At 54.7% G+C, this 19,911-nt stretch overlaps 8 protein-coding genes across 8 annotated transcripts; 7 read left to right on the top strand and 1 right to left on the bottom strand.

Moving 5' to 3' along the window:
• Positions 1 to 1,445: 1,445 nt before the first annotated feature.
• Positions 1,446 to 2,732, top strand: BO72DRAFT_505581 (uncharacterized protein; the record flags this gene model as incomplete). The annotated part of the gene is made up of 5 exons (XM_040949197.1): positions 1,446 to 1,611; positions 1,663 to 1,788; positions 1,845 to 1,994; positions 2,070 to 2,267; positions 2,344 to 2,732. 5 exons carry the CDS (start codon positions 1,446 to 1,448, stop codon positions 2,409 to 2,411), a joined length of 708 nt encoding a protein of 235 aa, XP_040803390.1. The 3' UTR covers positions 2,412 to 2,732.
• On the top strand, positions 2,446 to 4,529 carry BO72DRAFT_42653 (amine oxidase). Its single transcript, XM_040942950.1, has one exon. It carries the CDS (start codon positions 2,923 to 2,925, stop codon positions 4,321 to 4,323), a length of 1,401 nt encoding a protein of 466 aa, XP_040803389.1. The 5' UTR covers positions 2,446 to 2,922; the 3' UTR covers positions 4,324 to 4,529.
• A 207-nt stretch (positions 4,530 to 4,736) lies between these two features.
• On the top strand, positions 4,737 to 6,373 carry BO72DRAFT_373252 (allantoate permease; the record flags this gene model as incomplete). Its single annotated transcript, XM_040941076.1, has 3 exons — positions 4,737 to 4,928; positions 4,986 to 5,054; positions 5,108 to 6,373. 3 exons carry the CDS (start codon positions 4,737 to 4,739, stop codon positions 6,371 to 6,373), a joined length of 1,527 nt encoding a protein of 508 aa, XP_040803388.1.
• An 852-nt stretch (positions 6,374 to 7,225) lies between these two features.
• cp6 (putative carboxypeptidase S1) lies at positions 7,226 to 9,478 on the top strand. The gene is made up of 5 exons (XM_040944234.1): positions 7,226 to 7,859; positions 7,913 to 8,243; positions 8,302 to 8,815; positions 8,869 to 9,135; positions 9,208 to 9,478. Exons 1-5 carry the CDS (start codon positions 7,609 to 7,611, stop codon positions 9,270 to 9,272), a joined length of 1,428 nt encoding a protein of 475 aa, XP_040803387.1. The 5' UTR covers positions 7,226 to 7,608; the 3' UTR covers positions 9,273 to 9,478.
• Positions 9,479 to 10,084: 606 nt separating this feature from the next.
• On the top strand, positions 10,085 to 12,219 carry BO72DRAFT_446181 (MFS transporter). The gene is made up of 4 exons (XM_040944233.1): positions 10,085 to 10,767; positions 10,835 to 11,635; positions 11,704 to 11,877; positions 11,943 to 12,219. The coding sequence occupies exons 1-4, from the start codon at positions 10,437 to 10,439 to the stop codon at positions 12,032 to 12,034; spliced, it is 1,398 nt and encodes a 465-aa protein (XP_040803386.1). The 5' UTR covers positions 10,085 to 10,436; the 3' UTR covers positions 12,035 to 12,219.
• Positions 12,220 to 13,449: 1,230 nt separating this feature from the next.
• On the top strand, positions 13,450 to 13,767 carry BO72DRAFT_494238 (uncharacterized protein; the record flags this gene model as incomplete). Its single annotated transcript, XM_040948445.1, has 2 exons — positions 13,450 to 13,568; positions 13,659 to 13,767. 2 exons carry the CDS (start codon positions 13,450 to 13,452, stop codon positions 13,765 to 13,767), a joined length of 228 nt encoding a protein of 75 aa, XP_040803385.1.
• A 1,250-nt stretch (positions 13,768 to 15,017) lies between these two features.
• Positions 15,018 to 17,580, top strand: BO72DRAFT_484562 (glycoside hydrolase family 95 protein; the record flags this gene model as incomplete). The annotated part of the gene is made up of 3 exons (XM_040947860.1): positions 15,018 to 15,505; positions 15,597 to 15,829; positions 15,890 to 17,580. 3 exons carry the CDS (start codon positions 15,018 to 15,020, stop codon positions 17,578 to 17,580), a joined length of 2,412 nt encoding a protein of 803 aa, XP_040803384.1.
• A 274-nt stretch (positions 17,581 to 17,854) lies between these two features.
• helE (3-ketosteroid 1-dehydrogenase helE) lies at positions 17,855 to 19,615 on the bottom strand (the record flags this gene model as incomplete). Its single annotated transcript, XM_040946807.1, has 6 exons — positions 17,855 to 18,131; positions 18,185 to 18,496; positions 18,547 to 18,670; positions 18,718 to 19,179; positions 19,245 to 19,402; positions 19,464 to 19,615. 6 exons carry the CDS (start codon positions 19,613 to 19,615, stop codon positions 17,855 to 17,857), a joined length of 1,485 nt encoding a protein of 494 aa, XP_040803383.1.
• Between the last annotated feature and the right edge of the window lie 296 nt (positions 19,616 to 19,911).

Here is a 19,911-nt window from a genome sequence, read left to right as displayed (position 1 = left end):
ACATCCGGTACAGAGCAGATAGGGGACGTGTCGACAGCCCCAGGGAATCCGACCCAACCTCTCTAAGCGAGGGTCGGTCTCAGCAACCGAGCGCCACAATCCCGAAAAAAGGAGAACTATAGGACTCCTCCAGACTGATGCACCGTCCCGGCTGCTTCCACTCGATTCTGCAGGTACAGAACGTGCCCAGCGCAGAGGAACTAGCCCGGACAAGCTTGAACCGGAGTCGGAGAACACAGTAACCAGCCCCAAACATGGCACGATCCTGCCTGCCACGGCCAAAGCTTATCCATATATGCACTGCATTATATGAGGGTAGTGTATGCTGATCAGCGGCTTAACCCGCACCAGCAGAGGATCCTTCGCGTCACCGGTCGCGCTGGTTCGTTGTCTCGGTCTGCAGGATTCCATGTCAACCCATTTTCCTAATCGGGTCCGGAGATTCAATGCTGCTTAGGTTCCTGAGCTGTACTGGACAAGTGGCTGAGAATGTGGGATGTGGTGTGTGCTATTCCATCTTATTGCATGTCAAGATGAGCTGGGATTTGTTGTGAACATTGTCAAAGATTCTATCATTAATCGCATCAATCGCATCGATTGCATCAATTGCATTATCTTGTCTATGGATATTAGTTCCCCCGTGGGGAGAATATTGATTGCAATCGGGAGATATTGCTTCTTTCGCCGGGCGTGCCTTGCAGCCCACAGTTTCGCAATACAGCTACCCAGGGGGGGGGGGTGAATTCGAAGCCAACATCCCAGACCCGTCAGCAGATGTCTGGATTGGCCGGATTCAGAATCTCCGGCTCGCCACGATCCTTTAGGGTCTGATCTTGCAGACTATGTATTCTAGAAGGGGGGTCCAAGAATACTAGTATTGCTGGGCGGGGGGCCGAATTGCCCAATACGGAAATTGGCGGTTTCGGACCCCATGCGCCCTATACGGGCTCTTGTTTCGGCATCCATGATGGCATGATGATTCTTCCGGGTATTTTGGATTGAATACTGGGGTTGGGCTGTTTCTGAAGACTATGGACAGGATAAATGACTCCAGTATTGGAGTTGCGACTGGTCATTGGAGTGAAGATGTGGGTGAAGTCATCGGCGGAAACTGAAATAAGCGAGACATCTACGGCCCCATTACCGCCGCGGGCTACCATGCAATGGGGGATCGGCGATGGATCGCGTGGGTGAAGGAATCGAGGCTGTTGCAGATTAGCTGACTGTCGTATACTGAAACCGCCGGTTGCCCCGTCATGCATCCTCCTGGCCATGTGGGCTTGGACCTATGGCATACATTGAGGTTGATTGACAAGTCTTGTGTATAAAGAGGCCTGCTGCTCAGCTACAGGACGACTCTTTTTTCTCAGCATCGACCACATCAGCAGCACTGTGCGTACTTCGCCTCTCTCAACATCACTCAACAACCTTCTCAAGTACCAATCATGGCTTCCAAACTCTTCAAGGGAATGGCCCTTGCAGGCCTCCTCTCCACCGCCGCCGCTTGTTCGACCGAATCAGACGTGACGGTCACCTTCTATGGATATCCTGACAACGATCCCCCCAGTGCAGACATCGCCTATGACTGTGGCCGTGGATACACTGCTGGCGGTAAGTGCAGCCTTCTACGTTGACGACGACAGGCGAATTGACAGTATGCAGGCACCGGTACCTACAGCGATCCACTGACCTTCGCTTCCGCGTCCGGCGAGTTCGAGCAGTGCGAGATCATCTATCTCCCCTACCTGAAGAAGTACCTTCGGTACGAGGATGAATGCGCCCAGTGTAGTACGTTATTTTCCACCGGCATCGACATCAATAACGCAAGTACTAACTCGCCACAGCCACGGACTACAAGTCCGGCAAACTGCACATCGACATCTGGACTGGCTCCAACTCCGACGGAGGCGACACTCAAATCGACTGCGAGAACAGCTTGACTCCCGACTCCCAGTCGATCGTCCTTGACCCGGCGAGCTCGTACACCGTCGACTGTAAGCCGGAACCCTTTCGTCGCTATCGAGTGTTTCGCTAAAGAGCGTTGAACCCACTGACTTTTGTTCTGCTAGCCACCGCACTTTTCGCCAACGGCAAGTGCTACACCTCCAACACCTACAGTGGTGCTGTGGCGTCGACCTACTGCTCTTCTTCGGGATCCGGGAGCAGCTCCGGATCCAGCTCTAGCTCCAGCTCCGGATCCAAACCGACCTCGACGGCAAGCTCCGGCTCGTCGTCCTCTTCGTGCTCTTGGTCGGGTCACTGCGCCGGTAAGTCGGCTGTGTCTGTTGTTGATTGATTGAGTGGCGCTTCGTCTGTGATACTAAGTACTGTGATGGAATATAGGTGCCACCTGCTCCACGGAGAATGATTGCTCGGATGATCTCACCTGCCAGAACGGCAAGTGTGCGTAACTCGAGTCTGTTTTTGAGTTCTACTGTAACATCGGTGCGTTGTGCAACGGCTAAATCCGAGATTCAAAGAGAGCTTGGCTGGCGGACGAACCGAGAGCGTAACGCATGTATAAATAGACGAAGAAGCTGATTTGTTGAATGTATTGGTCTATAGAACTGAGAAATTTCACCACAATGTATGGGTAGAATGATGTTAGCATGCCATGAAGCCGATTGTAGCTCTCAAAAGTCGAAGCCGTTCGGCAGCGGCCCGATCCCGATGACGATCTGTTTCACATTTCAGGAGACAGCGGAGGGTGCGAAGTGATTACACTCCCTCATTGTGTTCATTTTCCCCGGGTGCATTCGTGTTACAGCCACGCAATCCGTACTGGGTGCTGAGAGACATTCATGTGATACTAGTGGCATTCCAGGAAATCAACCAGCCTTTTGGAACATATATACCCCTCGAGGGGAGAGAATGAAAAGCTCAAAAGCTCACAACAGCTGCAACAAACGATAAGACGTCAACATGATCTCCAAGCTGGCAACACCATGGATCGTTCTTCTGGCACTGCTGCTGGTACCCACTTGGCTTGGTAGACTCGCCAATGCCGATGAACCTCTGCCCTCGAGCAACGAGACGGTAATTAGACGTGGCTTCTGCATCATTGGCGGTGGTGCAGCGGGAACCTACGCTGCTATTCGCCTCCGGGAGCTGGGTCAGGATGTTGTGATCGTGGAGAAGACAGCCCGTCTGGGTGGCCAGGCGCAAACGTACTTCGACCCAGTCACGCGCAACCCGATCGACTATGGCGTGAGAGCATACGATGATTCTCTCGAGACTAGGAGATTCTTCAAGCATTTTGATATCCCGGTGGAAATCGATACTTCACGAAAAGACCTTGAGACCCTGAGATTCGACTTCCGCACGGGGGCGTCGGTTCCGCCATATCCAGGCAATACCAAGGCGGCCATTGAGCGCTACACCGCAGAACTTCAGCGATATTCGTATCTGTCTCAAGGATGGAATCTCTCCGAACAGGTGCCGGAGCCCCTTCTCGAGCCCTTCCGTGACTTTGTCAAAGAGCACTATCTGGGGCCGGCGATGGAGACAGTGACCATGCTTAGCGAAGGGATGCACTATTTGCTCGACTATGCAACTGTCTATCTGTTGAAGATCGTCTCGTTGAGTCGGCTGAAGGGTATGCAAAACGGCTACCTTGTCCCCACGCGTCGCAACATAACGGAAGTCTACGACGCGGCGCAACGAGAGCTGGCGGAGGATCTCCTGCTCAACAGCACCGTTGTGCATGCTCGGCGGTCAGATGACAAGCTTCACCGACTGACAGTCGAGTCGGACAATGGCGAGAGAGTCGTAGTTGAAGCAGATGCGACTATCATGGCTCTGCCCCCGAAGACTGACGAGATGGATGGGCTCGACCTGGACAGTCTCGAGTCTTTCATCATCCGTCAGTTCCAGTACGGGTACGTCTACACGGCTCTGATCAGGGACAGCGGTCTTCCGGATGGTACCCGGGTTTTGAACCGCGGTCTCGATACGCCATATAGGCTTCCCAGGTACCCATGCACATACTCCATCCTGTCTTCAGAGGTTCCAAGTGTCCACCTAGTGACTTATGGGAGTGCAGAAGAGATGAGCGAGCAGGAAGTTCGAGATGCAATCGTCGACGATATCCTCCGACTCCAGGGTCTCAATGCAGCAGAGCCAACATTTCTTGCCTTTGCAACCCATAGTCCATACGACATGTATGTCAATCGAGAGGCGATCAAAGCAGGGTTCTATCAGGATGTGAACGATTTGCAAGGGCATCGCAACACTTATTGGATCGGAGCCGCTTGGGAGCATCCGGACTCGTCTGCTATTTGGAGGTCTGTTGATCGCTTGCTCCCTGCGATCATCGGGGATTGAGATTAGAGTCTTGGCCTCCGAGGGGCCGTCGAGGCAGGGAGAAAGCGGACCTGGAGACACGCTCACAGGAATGGATAGCTAGACGAGCACAGATTGTGAGACCCATTGATAGCTAGTTCCGCATTGAGTAATGATTGTGCCGCCCTTTGTGTGTGTTCATATCGTAGATATCGTCCAAGTCAGGCCAGGTGCTTGAATTAGGTTGCGATAAGCTGGCAAATTTCCCCGCTTTTCCCGCTTTCTTCCCGAGTGCTTATCTTATCACCCGGTCAGTGCAAGGGATGGGGGTGATTTGTCGAATCACTCGAGGTCGGACAAGTTGATAAAAAGCCGAGAGGCAGCATATTCTGTCTTTCCCCAAATCTCTTGACTCCTTGCTCGGTGGGAGGCTCTGTACATCACCCTTCATAATCATGGCAGAGCCTTTGGGTGCGGCTGGTCCTTCTGAGAGTCGCGATACTGGGGACACAACTGCCCTCGCATCGCGCGTGTTGCGCAAGGTGGATAGGCGACTGATTCCCCTGCTTTTTGTCACCTATCTGCTCAACTATATGGACAAAGCCATCCTCTCTAGTGCTTCGGTGTTTGGATTGACGGAGGACACGGTGTGGTGAACTGAGCCCCTTGCAAGCTTTCAGAGTTGCTGACGAAGTCCATCACAGCATTTGGTCGGACAACAGTACAGCTGGGTCTCGAGTATCTTCTATTTCGGGTATTTCTTTTGGGAATGGGTACGAGCGATGTAATGGCCCCTGGAAGTAATGACAACGGCTGATTTCCTTAGCCCACGAACATGCTGATTCCCCGAGTGCGGGTGGCCAAATACCTGGGATTCAACACACTCTTTTGGGGAGCGGTGGTTGCGCTGACTGCCGCCTGTGTGAATTACGGCGGCCTTTTGGCTGTCCGGTTCCTGCTCGGGGTCGCCGAAGCCACTATCACACCCGCGTTCATGTTCATCACCTCGACCTGGTACACCCGGGATGAGATCCCCTTCCGAACGGGGATCTGGTTTTCGGGGAACTCGGTCGGAGGCCTGATTGCTAGCCTGCTTGCCTACGGCATCGGGCATATTGAGCATCCACTCCGACCGTGGATGTGGATGTTCATTATCTTGGGTGTTGCAACCTTTCTTTGGGGATTCGTCCTGCTGGCTTTCTTGCCAGATAGTATCTCCAGCGCCCGATTTCTGACTCTCGAGGAACGAGAGTTCATGAGCAATCGTGCCGTCATTGCTGGCACAGGTCGCACTGAGCATACCACCTGGAAATGGGAGCAGGTAGTCGAGTGTATCCGAGACCCGAAGACCTGGCACCTGTTTGCTATTGCTCTCTTGACTCAAATTCCGAATGGAGGTACTCAGAATTTCGGGAATCTGGTGATCAAATCATTTGGTTTCACGTCTCTGCAATCCACGCTGATCAATATCCCAGCCAGTGTGATCAGCGCGGGAACGATCGCCGTGACCGGATGGCTGGCGAGTCGTTCCAACAAGCTGAACTGTATTCTGATCGTATGCGTGATCATCTTTCCCATTATTGGAAGCGCGATCATCTACGCCCGCGCACACCATGTTCCCTTGGGAGCGCAGCTATTCGGGTACTTTCTTCTTTCAACGGGTCCTGGGGCACTGCCACTGGTGATGTCCCTGTTGCAGAGCAATTATCGGGGTGTCACCAAGAAGATGACGATGACAGCCATGATGTTTGTCGCATACTGTGCAGGTAACATTGCCGGGCCGCAGCTGTTCAGGACCAGTGAGGCACCCACGTACCCAACATCCTTCCGCGCGATTTTGATCTGTTATGTCATTGCTGTCGGACTAGCCATCTCGTTGCGCTGTTATCTGCAGTGGCTGAACGCGAAGCGAGACCGGGACGAGGGCATCCAAGGCAGTGCAAGTTTAGCTGGTGCAGTGGGAGGGAAGGTAGCCGGCGAGCAGCGCGATGGGACGGACGTTTCGGTGCTCGTACAAACTGTGGAACTGAGCCCAGCGGACTATGAGGACGTGACCGACTGGAATACGGTCGGGTTTCGCTATCGTCTATGACTCCTCATCAAATTCTGACGAAAGAGTCGAGCCAACCGACAGGTGCTTTTGAGTGAGTTTCGCCGGTAGACCAAGTTAGGAACAATGCTGTAGCTGCGGCTGGAGGCCTGCCATAGAGCAACTGAGCCGGGGTGAATGCAAATGCATCAGGGCATATTTCTGGTTGGACTTCAAGCACGAATAGGCAGACAGCCAGTTCCCCACAGACTATAGCAAAGAGTAGTACCTAGTAGAAACAAGATCAAGTTCAAGGTTGTTGGTAGAGGAGGAGAGTGGCAGATCAGGGAAGGCCGGGGTTGCTGCCAGCCAGCGGGCAGTCAGTGGTTTGTCGCGTTTGTTTACCAATACCAACCAGGCAGTCGAACACCATCGCAGGCGCTGGACACATCACCCTGCGCAATCAGTATTGCGACACTTACAACCTTGGATATCATGCCAGCTCCTTCATCGTCATCACGTACTTCTAAGCCCGTGTACTACACTACTACACAAATGTGAGAATGACTATTACCCCTCTTGTTGAGAGATTTTGATCATGGCTGCCACTAGCGTCGCGTTTCTTCGGGGCTATATCATCGGCAGAAAGGCAGGTTGCGACACGCTATCCCCGTCGCTCGCCATAGCATTACCTATAGGTGCTGAGTAAATAATAGCCGAGCCAGAATCTTGCACAGAGTCCAGATGCTACGAAAAGCCGATGACGATAGCAGAAGTGCCACCAATGATGGCTAAAACTATCGAGTGATTGCTCGGATTCCGACGGGGCCCCGAGAGGGGATCGGCAGGGGTTATTGAACTCATGCAGAGAATGACATGATAACCACTTCGCTTCTCCTCTCAGTCAACCAACAAGCGTAGATCAACACAATACAAGTCACACAACAAATGCATCTGGCAGGTTCTGCGCGGTGGTTGGGTTAGTTTCAGTGGTCAATGATTGTCCCCCGCGGAAACACAGCGGATGTAACCTTCATCTAAGTGTTTCGAGGCATTGCCGCAGACGGACTGATCGTCGCCCATTCGAGCTTGATCCTGGCAGTGTACGTCCCATGGCTTGACACCAGCTGCACAAGATATATTATCATGGATGGTGCCAAGCTTCGTTGAAGCAACACATCTTGCAACATTTGGCCTTCCCCGCCCGCCTTCGGGATTATTTATTTACGGTCGCCCAGGGTGTCGCACAAGAATCTCCCATCCCAAGTTTGCAATTGCCCTCTGCCCAGCTTGCTGCGATGAAGCTTCTTGCCACTTCTTGGCTGCTGTCCACCTTGTTGGTGGGCGTAGTGCAGGCCGTTCCCCATGCACAGCGAGACACAGTGTCCAAGGTTGTCAAGAGGGGAATTGAGTACACTGTCTACCATCATGCAGCTACCGGAGCAAACTTGGAGATAGTCAAGAACTCCGGAATCTGTGAGACCACGCCCGGGGTCAATCAGTACTCAGGCTACCTCTCAGTAGGAGAGGACATGAACATGTTCTTTTGGTAGGAGATGCGATCTTCGTCCGGGTTCTCATCAAGCTCACGGATCGCCTTAGGTTCTTCGAAGCCCGCCGCAACCCCAAAACGGCGCCTTTGACGGCTTGGTTCAATGGTGGGCCTGGTTGCTCGTCTATGATCGGGTTGTTCCAGGAGCATGGACCGTGTCGATTTGTCAATAACGAGACGACGCCGTCCTTGAACCCTTACAGCTGGAACACCTACTCAAACATGATCTACATCGATCAGCCCATCGGGGTAGGGTTCTCGTACGGTAACGATGCTGTGAATAGCACAGTCACGGCTGCACCATTTGTATGGAAGTTGCTGCAAGCATTCTTTGCCCATTTCCCTGAATATGAGAGCCGCGAATTCAATTTGTTCACCGAGGTATGTTGACAAGCTAAGTGGTTTGGTGAATTCCTCCAGAGATCTGATAGCACTGCAGTCATACGGTGGTCACTACGGCCCTGAATTTGCTCACTACATTCAACAACAGAATGCCGGGATCAAGACGGGCGCTGTTACTGGCGAGACCATTAACATCGGGTCTCTCGGCATCAATAATGGCTGGTTTGACTCCACGATCCAAGAGAAGGCTTACATCACCTATGCCTTGCAGAACCCCTACCGCCCCTTGATCAATGCCTCTGCGGGGGCCAAGTACTACAAGGACTACCAGGAATACTGCGTCCCAGCCATCCAAGCATGCACGACTTTGGGGACCAACGCCGCGTGCATCAAGGCCGGCGACATCTGTGGCGACCTGATCGACGACCCGATCATGGAAAGTGGCGATTGGGATGTCTATGATGTGCGCGAGCCTTCGGATGACCCGTATCCTCCCGAGACCTACTACTATTACCTGAACAATGCGGCCGTGCAGCGCGCGATCGGAGCACGTCAAAACTACTCCGAATGTCCTGATGCTCCGTATTACAAGTTTGCTGCCACAGGTGATGGTATGTAGAGACACCCTTCGTTCTCTGAACATGCACTGATGACGGTCCACTAGGCACGCGATCTTTCCTCGCGACCCTCTCCGACGTGGTTCAGACTGGCATCAATGTTCTTCTCTGGGCTGGTGATGCGGACTGGATCTGCAACTGGATTGGCGGGTTTGGTGTGGCCAATGCGGTGGAGTTTGCAGGCCAGATGGCTTTCCAGAACAAGACTCTCCAGCCCTACAAGGTGAATGGGACGGAGAAGGGCACTTTCAAGACGGTCGGAAACTTTACCTTCCTCCGCGTGTATGAGGCTGGCCATGAAGTTCCCTACTACCGTAAGTCATCACTACTGCCTAGGTAGCCATTTCGAGGGAGCTTCGAGTTGTTGACTTGATTTTCTCATACAGAGCCGGAGACCGCCCTTCAGGTGTTTTCCCAAATCATCAAGAAGGTGCCTCCGTTTTCAACTTGATGAAGCGGTGAGTTTAGAAGGGCCGCATCCAATGTTATTGGCCAATGCAATGATCACAGTGGCGGCGCCTCGTGCGCAAATGAACTCGAAGTGAATCTACTCGATTTGCAGAGGCGGGGAGCCAAGAGATTCCGCGTCGGACGGCAAAATTGTGCATACTAGCCGACTGATATTTTAGCAAATACTGTCCACAATATGAATGACGGAGACAAATCCTACGATGTTCTCTTTAAAAGTTTGAAGTTCATACTCCCGTTCTGCGGTATTCTTTTTGCCAGTTGACGGAAAATCATTGGCGCAAGGGACGCAAGGGCCATGGTAGAAAGAGGAGTAGATGCAGTTCATGAGAAGCCTTGCTGCGACTGTGATTGAGCTCGGAGTCGATATATGCATGCTGCCCAGCGGTCGGCGACTCGATAGTATATCGGCGACTGAGCTGATGCTGGATTGTAGCCTTTTGAAATCTCCAGCAAAGCGGTGGGCGGCAGGCGCGCGACGCGATCATTGCGCATGGCGCCGGGTCAGATGAGCTGGAATTAACGTTCCAGCCCTGAAAAAAGCAATGGCCTGCTGTTTGGTTGTGGTTCAATTTTTGGGGGGCGGTCCTCGCATGCTGTGACTAATGAATTGATAATGAGCCTATAAACTGACGGAGTATAGTTAACTAACTATGAAGGATGAGTCAGGGGCGGCTGAGAAGTGGTTGACTCACAGATACGGAGTAACTACGGAGTACGGAGGTACGGAGTACCGTCCACGTCCTACAGTAGGGAGATACAGTTCACCACCTCCGCATCTGAACGGAATACAGTCGACAAACCACACTCAACCTTATCTTATCGAGTTGTTGTCCATCAGCCCATGTTTCTGAGACTCTAACCACAACCGGACTAGTGGCCCCGAGTAAAGTGGACTCCATCCAGGGTTCAGTCCGTTTTGTTCAGCCTCGGCCAATCTCTACAACTTTCGCCCCCACTTGCAGAATGTCTCCCCGGCTCCAGGCTCCGACCATGAGTCAATCTTTTTGCACTGCCTGACTTGCTTACAGATCTCACTTTTCCCCCGCGCTCTTTCGATTCCCACCCGTGGATACAATACATATCTGGAGTGATTTTCCATGATTTGGTCCTGAAAAAATAGGCAGGACTTCCGAATAGCTTCACCATGGAAAAACCACTCCCCGTCGGCTACCGCTGGCGCTCCTCCCGCTCCTTCATCGTCTTCACCGTCACCGTCGCCTTGTTCGCCGAAACCTTTCTTTATGGCTTCCTCGTCCCCATCCTGAGCTACATGATCGAGGTGCGGTTGGGAATCGACCCGTCCGAGACCCAGCGCTACATGACCACCTTGTTGTCCATGCATGGCTTCCTGGGAATCGTGGCTGCCCCGATCATCGCGCACTTCGCCGACAAGACCCCCAACCGCAAGATCCCTTTACTGCTGGCCCTGGGTGGATGCTTCGTTGGGACCGGTCTAGTCGCTTCGACTCTCAATGGTGAGTGTGATCTAGATCCTTGATGTTTCTCCATCGCATTGAGGCGGCGATGCTGACTGCTGGACAGTGGCCGCGCTTTTCGTTGGGCGCACGATGCAGGCGATTGCCGGGTGTGCTGCCTGGGTGGTGGGACACGCCATGCTGACCGACCACATCGATGCGGATAATCTGGGGAAAACATTGGGGCTCGCGATGACTTTTGTGACGGCAGGAATCATCTCGGGACCGACCGTGGCGGGAGCGATGCTGGAACTCTTTGGATACTGGGCGGCCTGGTCGGTTCCTCTGGTCGTGCTGGCGGTGGACATTATCGCCCGGTTGATTATGCTGGAACCCGATCGATCCAGCCCTGCCGCAGCTGCGACGCAGGATGAAACCACGGGTCTTCTGTCGGATAGCTCCGAGGGTCAACCGACCAGCACCAGCACCACGCTCACCGATGCTTCCTCCCCTCGCCACTTCTACCAGATCATGCTGAGTGACGGGCGGGTTCTGGCCGGCCTGGCGAATACCTTGTTGATGTCCTCGATCTTCTCCGGCTTCGAAGCCACGCTCCCGCTGCACCTCCGGGATGTCTTCCACTGGGGCAGCTTGCCGACCGGATTGATGTTCTTCTGTCTGCAGATCCCCTCGTTCTTCCTCTCCGCGGCCGCCGGGTGGATGCGGGATCGACAGGGACTCCGCAACCCGACGGCGCTGGGCTGGTTCATGTTGGCACCCCTGTTGTGGCTGTTGGGGGTGCCCGGCGACGACAAGTTCCCCTGGGCGAGCGCCGACACCAACGGCAAACCGATCTTCGTCACCACCATGCTGGGTTTCGGTCTATTCTCCATGTTGGTGCGCGGAGCGGGTAGTCTGCAGGTTACTTGTGAGTGCGATTCGATTTTTCTCATTGTTGTCATCTCTCTCCCACGGCATGTGCTAACCAAGAAATAGGGGTCGTGAAGGAGAAACAGACCAAAGACCCGCTCATCTTCGGACCGCATGGAGGCAGCTCGCGCGCCTTCTCCATTGTGGAAATGGCCTTTGGGACCGGCTCGATGGTCGGGCCCTTGATCGCCGGGTCGCTGTCCGAGACCGTCGGCTATTATTACTCGACCACGGTGTTTGGTGAGCGTTTCCTGTTCCGATGGTGCATGAACTGACAAGCCCGCTAACATCCTTTTTGCCTTCAGCCATCACCTGCCTCGCGCTCGCCGTGGTGACCTACAAACTTTTCGACAGCAAAACTGCCAAACCTGCTCGACCGGCGGATTCGAACGCTTGACGAGCTAGACGTGCGCGCATGGATTTTTTCAATGACGACAAGGATATACCATAGACGACGGAGATGGAACTAAAAGTTTGTTTTGGCTGCATGGGTATTTAGATGCATAATGGATCTGCCTTCTTCGTCACTCATTCTCGTGCAATGTAGTCGTGGTGAAACTGGAAATAAAAGAAGTCAAACTCCATACGCCCTAGAGTAGTATCATAGTCTCACGACAACCGAGAATATGCGCAGTCTGTGCGTTTCCGCAGTGGAACGTGCGTTTCCTCGTCGAGATGGCCCGGGCGGAGGGCGGAGAGCCCTTTATGCCCTTCATAACAAGACATTGTTAAGTATTCTCCTTGCTACGCCTCAACCAGCGAAATAAACCATCCCTCGCGAGCATGAGGCAAAAAGAGAAAAAAAAATCCGACCGGTGCATATCGAGGGTCAGGTCAGGGTCGCGGCATGAAGGAGATTCGACAGTGTGTTGCAGGGTGTAACAGCCGGCTCGAGCGTTGAGACAGTGTCGGATTCCGCCCGAGACAAGCTGAGAGCGGATCAGGGGAGGAGGTACGCCGTACGGTAGGTAAATATCCTCATCGCTACTATTTCCGGGAGTGTGGTCTGTATTCCGGGCTCGGGTTTGCGACACCCCGGGTTTGGAGAGAATGCAAGTTTACCTGGGTTTGGGGGGTGGTGCTTCAACTTCAAGGGGCGACTCCACTTGTCCACTTGTTGAAGAGAATGGGGTGTATGGAGGAGTACGGAGTACTGCAGCTGCAGTGAATGTAGGTAGTAGCCCTAAAAGGGGGGAGGGGGTGTAAGTTCAGTTCCAGTTAATCTTCCCTCCCGATCGGAGTGAACGAACACCACCGATATGACGGCTCTTGAGGAGTCTGCCTGATTGTTTGTGAGTGACTGAGGGTGGATAGAATCACCCATATTAATAGAAGTTTTGCCAAGGTTAAATTGAATTTTGACCGGCTGGAGTCTGGGCGCAATCAAAGTGGATCTGGAGGTGGGAGCGACTGAGAAGAGAAAAAAAAAAGGGGGAAATAGTGAGGGGCCAAGCATCTGAAACCTCACCATTCCGCAAAGGAATGTTGCTGGGGTTCACTGGGTGTTTCATTTTCCCCTTAGAACGGTTTGCCAAGTCCCCTTTTTCCCAAACCTTTCTTCGTTTTCTAGAACTGCGATCCATCCATCCACCTTCCCCTTCTCTTTTTCCCCTCCTGATTTTCTTGGGTCCGTTGGCGTGTTTTCCCCCTCCTCCAGGCTCCTTCAAATCAACTCTCTTTCTCTCCCGTACTGTCCCTTCGCGCATATACAACACACCACCAGCAGCCCAGCTACAACCAACAGGAGCTCTTGATCCAATGGCGTCGCACCACTCCCTCCTACACCTTGACTCTAAAAGAGCGCTCGCCGCGATGGCTTCCTCGCTGCATCTCTGGACCCGCAGCGACTGTGACTCGAGCGACAGTACTTGCGGGGAGAAGCCCGTCAGCAATTTCCTCAAGAGCGGTGTTCCGGGCATTGTCACTGGCGTGTAGGTTTTCTTCTTCTTCTTCTTCTTCTTCTTCTTTCTCGTGCGATGATTCAGCTGCCTTGAGGAACACCATCAATTGATGTCGACTAGGATCGTACTGGGTGCTATCGTGGCGTTCATCGTCCTGCATGTCCGCAACAAGAAACGCGATGCCCGCGAAGATCAAGAGATTCGCAAGTGGAACGAGGTCAACGTATGACAACGCTGCCTGTCCTACTAGCCGATCTCCCCGCGACGATGCTATCATGCTGTCCGTGGCGGGGAACCTCTGGCTTCTCTTTCTCTCACATACAACCTACATACCCCTTTTGCACACACACTCTCTCGTGTTATGATTGGATTTATCTGGCTTTAGTCGTGTTCTTTGAGCTCCGTCGCATTTATTTTGGTTTCTACATTAAGCCACTGCATGACCGCCCGTCTCGTGGTCACAACGCCGCGCTATCGAAATGGTTTGGCATCTTGGATCTGGGTTTATTGGTGTTTGCTTCGTTTTCCGGCGTTGGGTTTTTCTGTCTTGGGTCTCAGGTCAGCCAACATGTGCTTGGTCCCTGCTTTCGGTTGATGGTTTGGTCGTGTTGATTTCCTACTTCGACATTCGCGGGCTGGCCGGCTGGACGAATGCGTCCGTCAGTCCGCCGGCTTTGTACCATATTGAGACCGGTCTGTGAAGCAACTCGTTGTTTTGCAGAACGGGCGCTCTACGCTTGTACATAGTTGTATTGTATATTCTACCCTGACTGGCATGGGCCATAAACCACGCTCTGGTCCATTTGACGATCCTGATTTTGCTGGTAATCATCTCTGTGTCTTTGGGAGAATATACGTGTGGTGTGATGTGCTGTTGATGGTTCCGCGTGCGGACTGCTCTGGAATGCGCGTCCTCCGGATGCGGAGACTACCCCATGATTCCAGCACGCCGGAAATAGACGTGGATGGACCACCAGGAATGTTGTGCCATGCTCGGACATTCCGGTCGACCTGGGCTGGGATGACAGCCCACTCGGAAGGGACCGCAGCTTGGGACTGTGTCTGCGGAGTCTGGGGATGTGGGGTACCTTAGTACCTTAGTTGGCGACCCCAGATCCAAGGCCTCTTCACTAACACGTGACATCTGTCACAACCCTCCAAAGTCAATTGTGGGTTTACTCCAAGTACGACCCAGCTAGCCTGACATCATTGTTAATATTGCATCTTACAAGAAACAAGAAGGTGGTCGAGAAACCCGGCGGATAAATTGGACCCCTCTTGCACTAGCATGCAGCCAGCAGCCTGAAGTCCTCTGATTAGTGGGATAGACACTCTCCGGCGTAGCCCTAGTCGCGTAGCTGCAGACCAGAGCTTGCATGATCATCATCCGTAGCTCGCCTTGTATTCTCCACTTGCTTAAATAGCAACACTCATCACCCAGTACTCCCTCCCAATGAGTCAACACAATCTCTTGCCATCATGCACCCCCTCAAACTCCTCCTCCCCCTTACCCCCCTCCTCCCTTCCACCCACGCAACCTCGCACTTCAACCCCTCCACAGTATCATGGCACACCACCCCCGCCACAAACTTCACCACCACCCTCCCCATCGGCAACGGCCGCCTCGGCGCCGCCGTCTGGGGCGGCCCCACCCTCGAGAACATCACCCTGAACGAGGACAGCCTCTGGAACGGCTCGTTCGTCGACCGCGTCAACCCCGCGGCATACGGGGCGTTGGCGCCCGTGCGCCGAATGCTGGCCGATGGCGAGATCACCGCCGCCGGCCAGCGCACGCTGCGCGATATGGCGGCCATCCCGGCGTTGCCGCAGTCGTATAGTGCGTTGGGGGCGCTGCAGTTGGATTTTGGACTGGAAGGAGAAATGGAGGTGGGCAATTATACGAGGGCGTTGGATCTGCGGACGGGGGTTGTCGAGGTTGGGTTTGAGGTTTTGGGGGTGCGGTATAGGTGAGTCTGTTTCTGCTCCTGGTTTGGGATATTGGGTGTGGGGTGTGGGGATGGGGTATGGATATGGCAGTGGCAGGGCTGACGGGCGTAGGCGCGAGTATGTGGTTAGTTATCCGGATGATGTTCTTGCGGTGAGGCTTTCGAGTAGTCGGGTTGGCGCGTTGAATGTCAGTTGTTCGTTGGAACGCGCGGTGTTTGTGGTCGAGAGGAGTGCGAGTGTGGATGGTGAGGGGGTGGGGAGGTTGGTTTTGAAGGCGAACTCGCTGGAGGAGGAGAGGGGGCCGATTCGGGTTGCGTCTGAGGCGAGGATCGTGGCGTCTGGAGGTGAGGATACTTGCTATATGGGGCTGGGTTGTTGGTGCAAATTGCTGATGCAGATTGTAGGGCGGATTGAGGCCAACGGGACCTCGATTGTCGTGCAGGGCGCTACGACGGTGGATATCTTCTTCGACGCGGAGACCTCCTACCGCTACCCCTCGGCGAGTCAGCGCGAAGCGGTGCTCAAGCAGAAACTGCAGAATGCGGTCAACCGAGGATTTGACGCTGTCAAGCACAATGCTGTCTCCGACTACGCTGCACTCTCCACGCGAGTGGACTTGGATCTCGGGTCCTCTGGCGCCAGTGGCCATCTGCCGGGGGATACTCGACTGCTGAACTATCAGCACAGTCCCGACAGCGATCCGGAACTGGTGACGCTCATGTTCCACTTCGGCCGACACTGTCTGATCGCCTCGTCGCGCCGCAGCGCCAACGCCTCATCGCCCGGCCTCCCCGCCAACCTTCAGGGCCTGTGGAATCAAGACTACGACCCCGCGTGGGGCGGCCGCTTCACCCTCGACATCAACCTCGAGATGAACTACTGGCCTGCCCAGGTAACCAACCTAGCCGAGACCTTCACCCCTTTCCTCGACATGATGGACATCATCCTCCCTCGTGGCCAGGCGGTGGCGCGCAGCATGTACCATTGCGACAACGGCGGGTACGTGCTGCACCACAATACCGACCTCTGGGGGGACGCCGCCCCCGTCGACAACGGGACCACCTGGACCATGTGGCCCATGGGCGGCGCCTGGCTGTCCGCCAACCTGATAGACCACTACCGCTTCACCCAGGACACGGCCCTGCTGCGGGATCGCATCTGGCCTTTACTCCGCAGCGCCGCCCAGTTCTACGAATGCTACCTCTTCCCCTTCGAGGGGTACCTGAGCACAGGACCCTCCATCTCCCCGGAAGCAGCCTTCCTCGTGCCCGACAACATGTCTCTCGCCGGCAGCGCCGAGGGCATCGACATCGCCCCGACAATGGACAACTCCCTGCTGTACGAGCTGTTCCACGCCGTCCTCGAAACCTGCACCATCCTCCACCTTTCGTCCATCGAATGCACCCGCGCCAACCAGACCCTCGCGCGCATCAAACCCCCACAGATCTCCCCCGCCGGCCGCATCATGGAATGGCGGCTCGATTACACCGAACAAGACCCCGGCCACCGCCACATGAGCCCGATCGTCGGCCTCTACCCGCTCGCCCAGCTCACGCCCCTTGTCAACATAACCCTCGCAGCGGCCGCCAAGGCCTTCCTGGATTGGCGCATTGACAGCGGCAGCGGGAGTACCGGGTGGTCCCGGACGTGGACGATGAACCTCTACGCCCGGCTGTTCGACGGCGAGGCCGTCTGGAACCATACCCAGATATATCTGCAGACGTTTGCCAGCCCTAATCTGTGGAATACGGATTCCGGGCCCGATACCGTGTTCCAGATTGATGGGAATTTCGCGTTCACGGCGGGTATCGCGGAGATGTTGGTGCAGAGTCATGCGGGCGTCGTGCATTTGTTGCCTGCCCTGCCGGGGAAGGTGGCGACCGGGTCGGTGAGCGGGCTGGTGGCTAGAGGGGGGTTTGTGGTGGATGTGGAGTGGGAGGAGGGGGGATTGAAGGAGGCCAGGATTGCTTCGAGGAGTGGAGGGCCTTTGAGGGTTAGAGTACAAGATGGGAAGGGGTTTAGGGTTAATGGGGTGGCTTACACGGGGGTGGTGGAGACTGTCGTGGGGGGTGTTTATGTTGTTACATCTGTGTAGGTGGGATGGGAATGGCAGATTGGGGAAGGGAGATGCATGCTTGGAGATGGAGATGCATCTGAGACTATGTACCTCTTCCAATCTTTCTCATAAGCTTTACTGTTTGGCTGATGGCAGAGAGAGTAATCATTCACCCAACTGAAGGTATACAAGTATGGCCACATCACGACCAAATGCAATCCATGGAAACGAACATTCGTATCGACAAGGTATATGTGGTCATCGACCTGATATATATGCGAAATACAGCAAATTATCAATTCAAGCGACATAATCACAACCGACTGGACTTCTGCCAGAACCCCTCATCAGGTGTATCCTCCGCTGCTGCTGCAGGCAATTCAGGCTCCGGCAGCCCCAGGGTCCGCGCGACCTCCCGCGCCGCCCAGAAGCCCGTCACAAACGCCAGCGCCAGGCCCCCCGCATACCCGCGGTTACTGAAACCTCCCGCATCGACACCAGCGATCAACAAGCCGGGGATCGCTGTTCTATCCGCGCTGAGAGCACGGCCCCGTGTGTCGATCTGGACGCCTCCATATGTGAATGTAATCCTATAGACCATTAGTTTCAGTTCCATTACCATATGTTCGTTGACGGTGCTTACGACGGCTGCACCTCCATCGCATAGAAAGGACCCTCGCCGTCAGTCAGCGGGCGGGGAGCCGCGCCCGCCGTGCCGGTCGGTGCATCCAGCGATACCTCCCGCTTTCCCAGTCGGATGCGACTGTCGTAATTCTCGAGTGTCCGTCTAGCTTGAATACCGTCCACGCCCCATTCTTCTAGTTTCGAGACCAAGTCCGCGACGGATGTAGCACTGGTGACATTGCACCCGTGATCACGGGCCTTCTGCAGGCGATCGATGTCTCCTGCGTTCGGGAACAGGGCGGAGACACAGTGCTGGAGTCGTGTTTGCTCGCTGCGGGAGTCAGTTGAGTTGGATTACCCAAGACGAAGGGGCGAACTCACTTGAAGAGGAGGAACCCCCGTCTCCCCTCTTGCTTGGCAAGGTATTGATTGACAATCTCGTCCCCGATGCTTTCGTCGACAAATCTGCGTCCGCCCTGGTTGATAAGGAGACAGTACTTGCTCTCTGGTCATGTCAGCGCCGATCTCTGGTAGTGATGCCGTGGAACGTACGATACTGCGCCAGCGCCAGGAACTCCTTCGGGTTCACATCCTCAGCCCGCAACGGCGCAGCCAGGAGATGGCCGTAGTAGGTGCCCATTCCCCGGCTTGTGCCTGCACCTGCCGCTGACGCCAGGACAAGTCCATCGCCCACGGACCCTTTGTTCGATCGCACGAAGATGTTGTCTCCCTCGGGACCCAGATGCGTAGACGTCAGTTGTGCAGAGCCCTGGAATCCACCCGTCGCCAGAACAACCATCTTCGCTGTTACTTTGCAGTGTTGTGTATCCTCGTTCCGCGGGCCACTTGTGCGAATGATCGCTCCGACAAGGCGGGACCCCGCCACGCCGGGGTGCTCTTGCAGGAGCTGCACCACGGAGGTGTTGGTCAGGATCCTGGACTGAGTGTGGCTGTCGCGGATGCGCTGTTGGTGGTATCGGTGGAGATGCGGGATGTTGATCGGGAACCCGATGCCTACAGTCGGCAGAATTGTTAGGGTCTTGTTTTGAATGCTGGAGGGAGGCAAAAGAAGGCCTGACCGATCGTCATGATTCCGTCGAACCGTTGCGACGTCGGAATCCCGTTCACACGCATCCACTGCACTGCGCGAAGATAGTCCGCGAGCCATGCTTTTTGTAAAGCAGGATCGCCTTCGGGAACCCAGGCGCGCAGGCTCTCGTAGTTGCGCGGTCCCCAGCTGGGATTTGGTAGTTAGTGGTCACGAGCGGAGTACTTCTGACAAGGGTGGATGCGCTCACAACATGCCGGCGGAGTAGTTGGAGGATCCCCCGACGGTGGCCTGCTTCTCGACCACCAGCACTCGAGCACCGGCGGAGGCGGCGAAGGCAGCGCAGGCTAGCCCGGACATTCCTGCTCCGCATACTAGTACGTCCACTTCGACTGAGCTCATGGTGCTGTGAGGCGTATGCATCTTGCTATAAAGCATAAAGAGAGACTCGTGGGGGGAAATCGAGGTGAGGATGGTTGTAAAGTGAAGTTATAAATGCCTCTCCAGCTTGGATTGTATAGAAGCCTCCGGCCACTAAAACAAAGGACCGGTCCCGTGCCCGCCCGGCCACTGACTTGGGAATATCGCCGGCAGTCTTCCCTCTTCCCCACATCTTCCCCTCATCGTCATCAACCGGCGCCACCAGACATCGATTTACTTCGCTTCGGCTGTCAATTCTAAGACCCGTTCTATGCGCG

This window comes from Aspergillus fijiensis (assembly GCF_003184825.1).
Source record: "Aspergillus fijiensis CBS 313.89 unplaced genomic scaffold BO72scaffold_13, whole genome shotgun sequence".
Classification (NCBI taxonomy): Eukaryota; Fungi; Ascomycota; class Eurotiomycetes; order Eurotiales; family Aspergillaceae; genus Aspergillus; species Aspergillus fijiensis.
The sequence above is the reverse complement of the archived record's forward strand: the minus strand, read 5'-3'. Positions and strand labels throughout refer to the sequence as shown.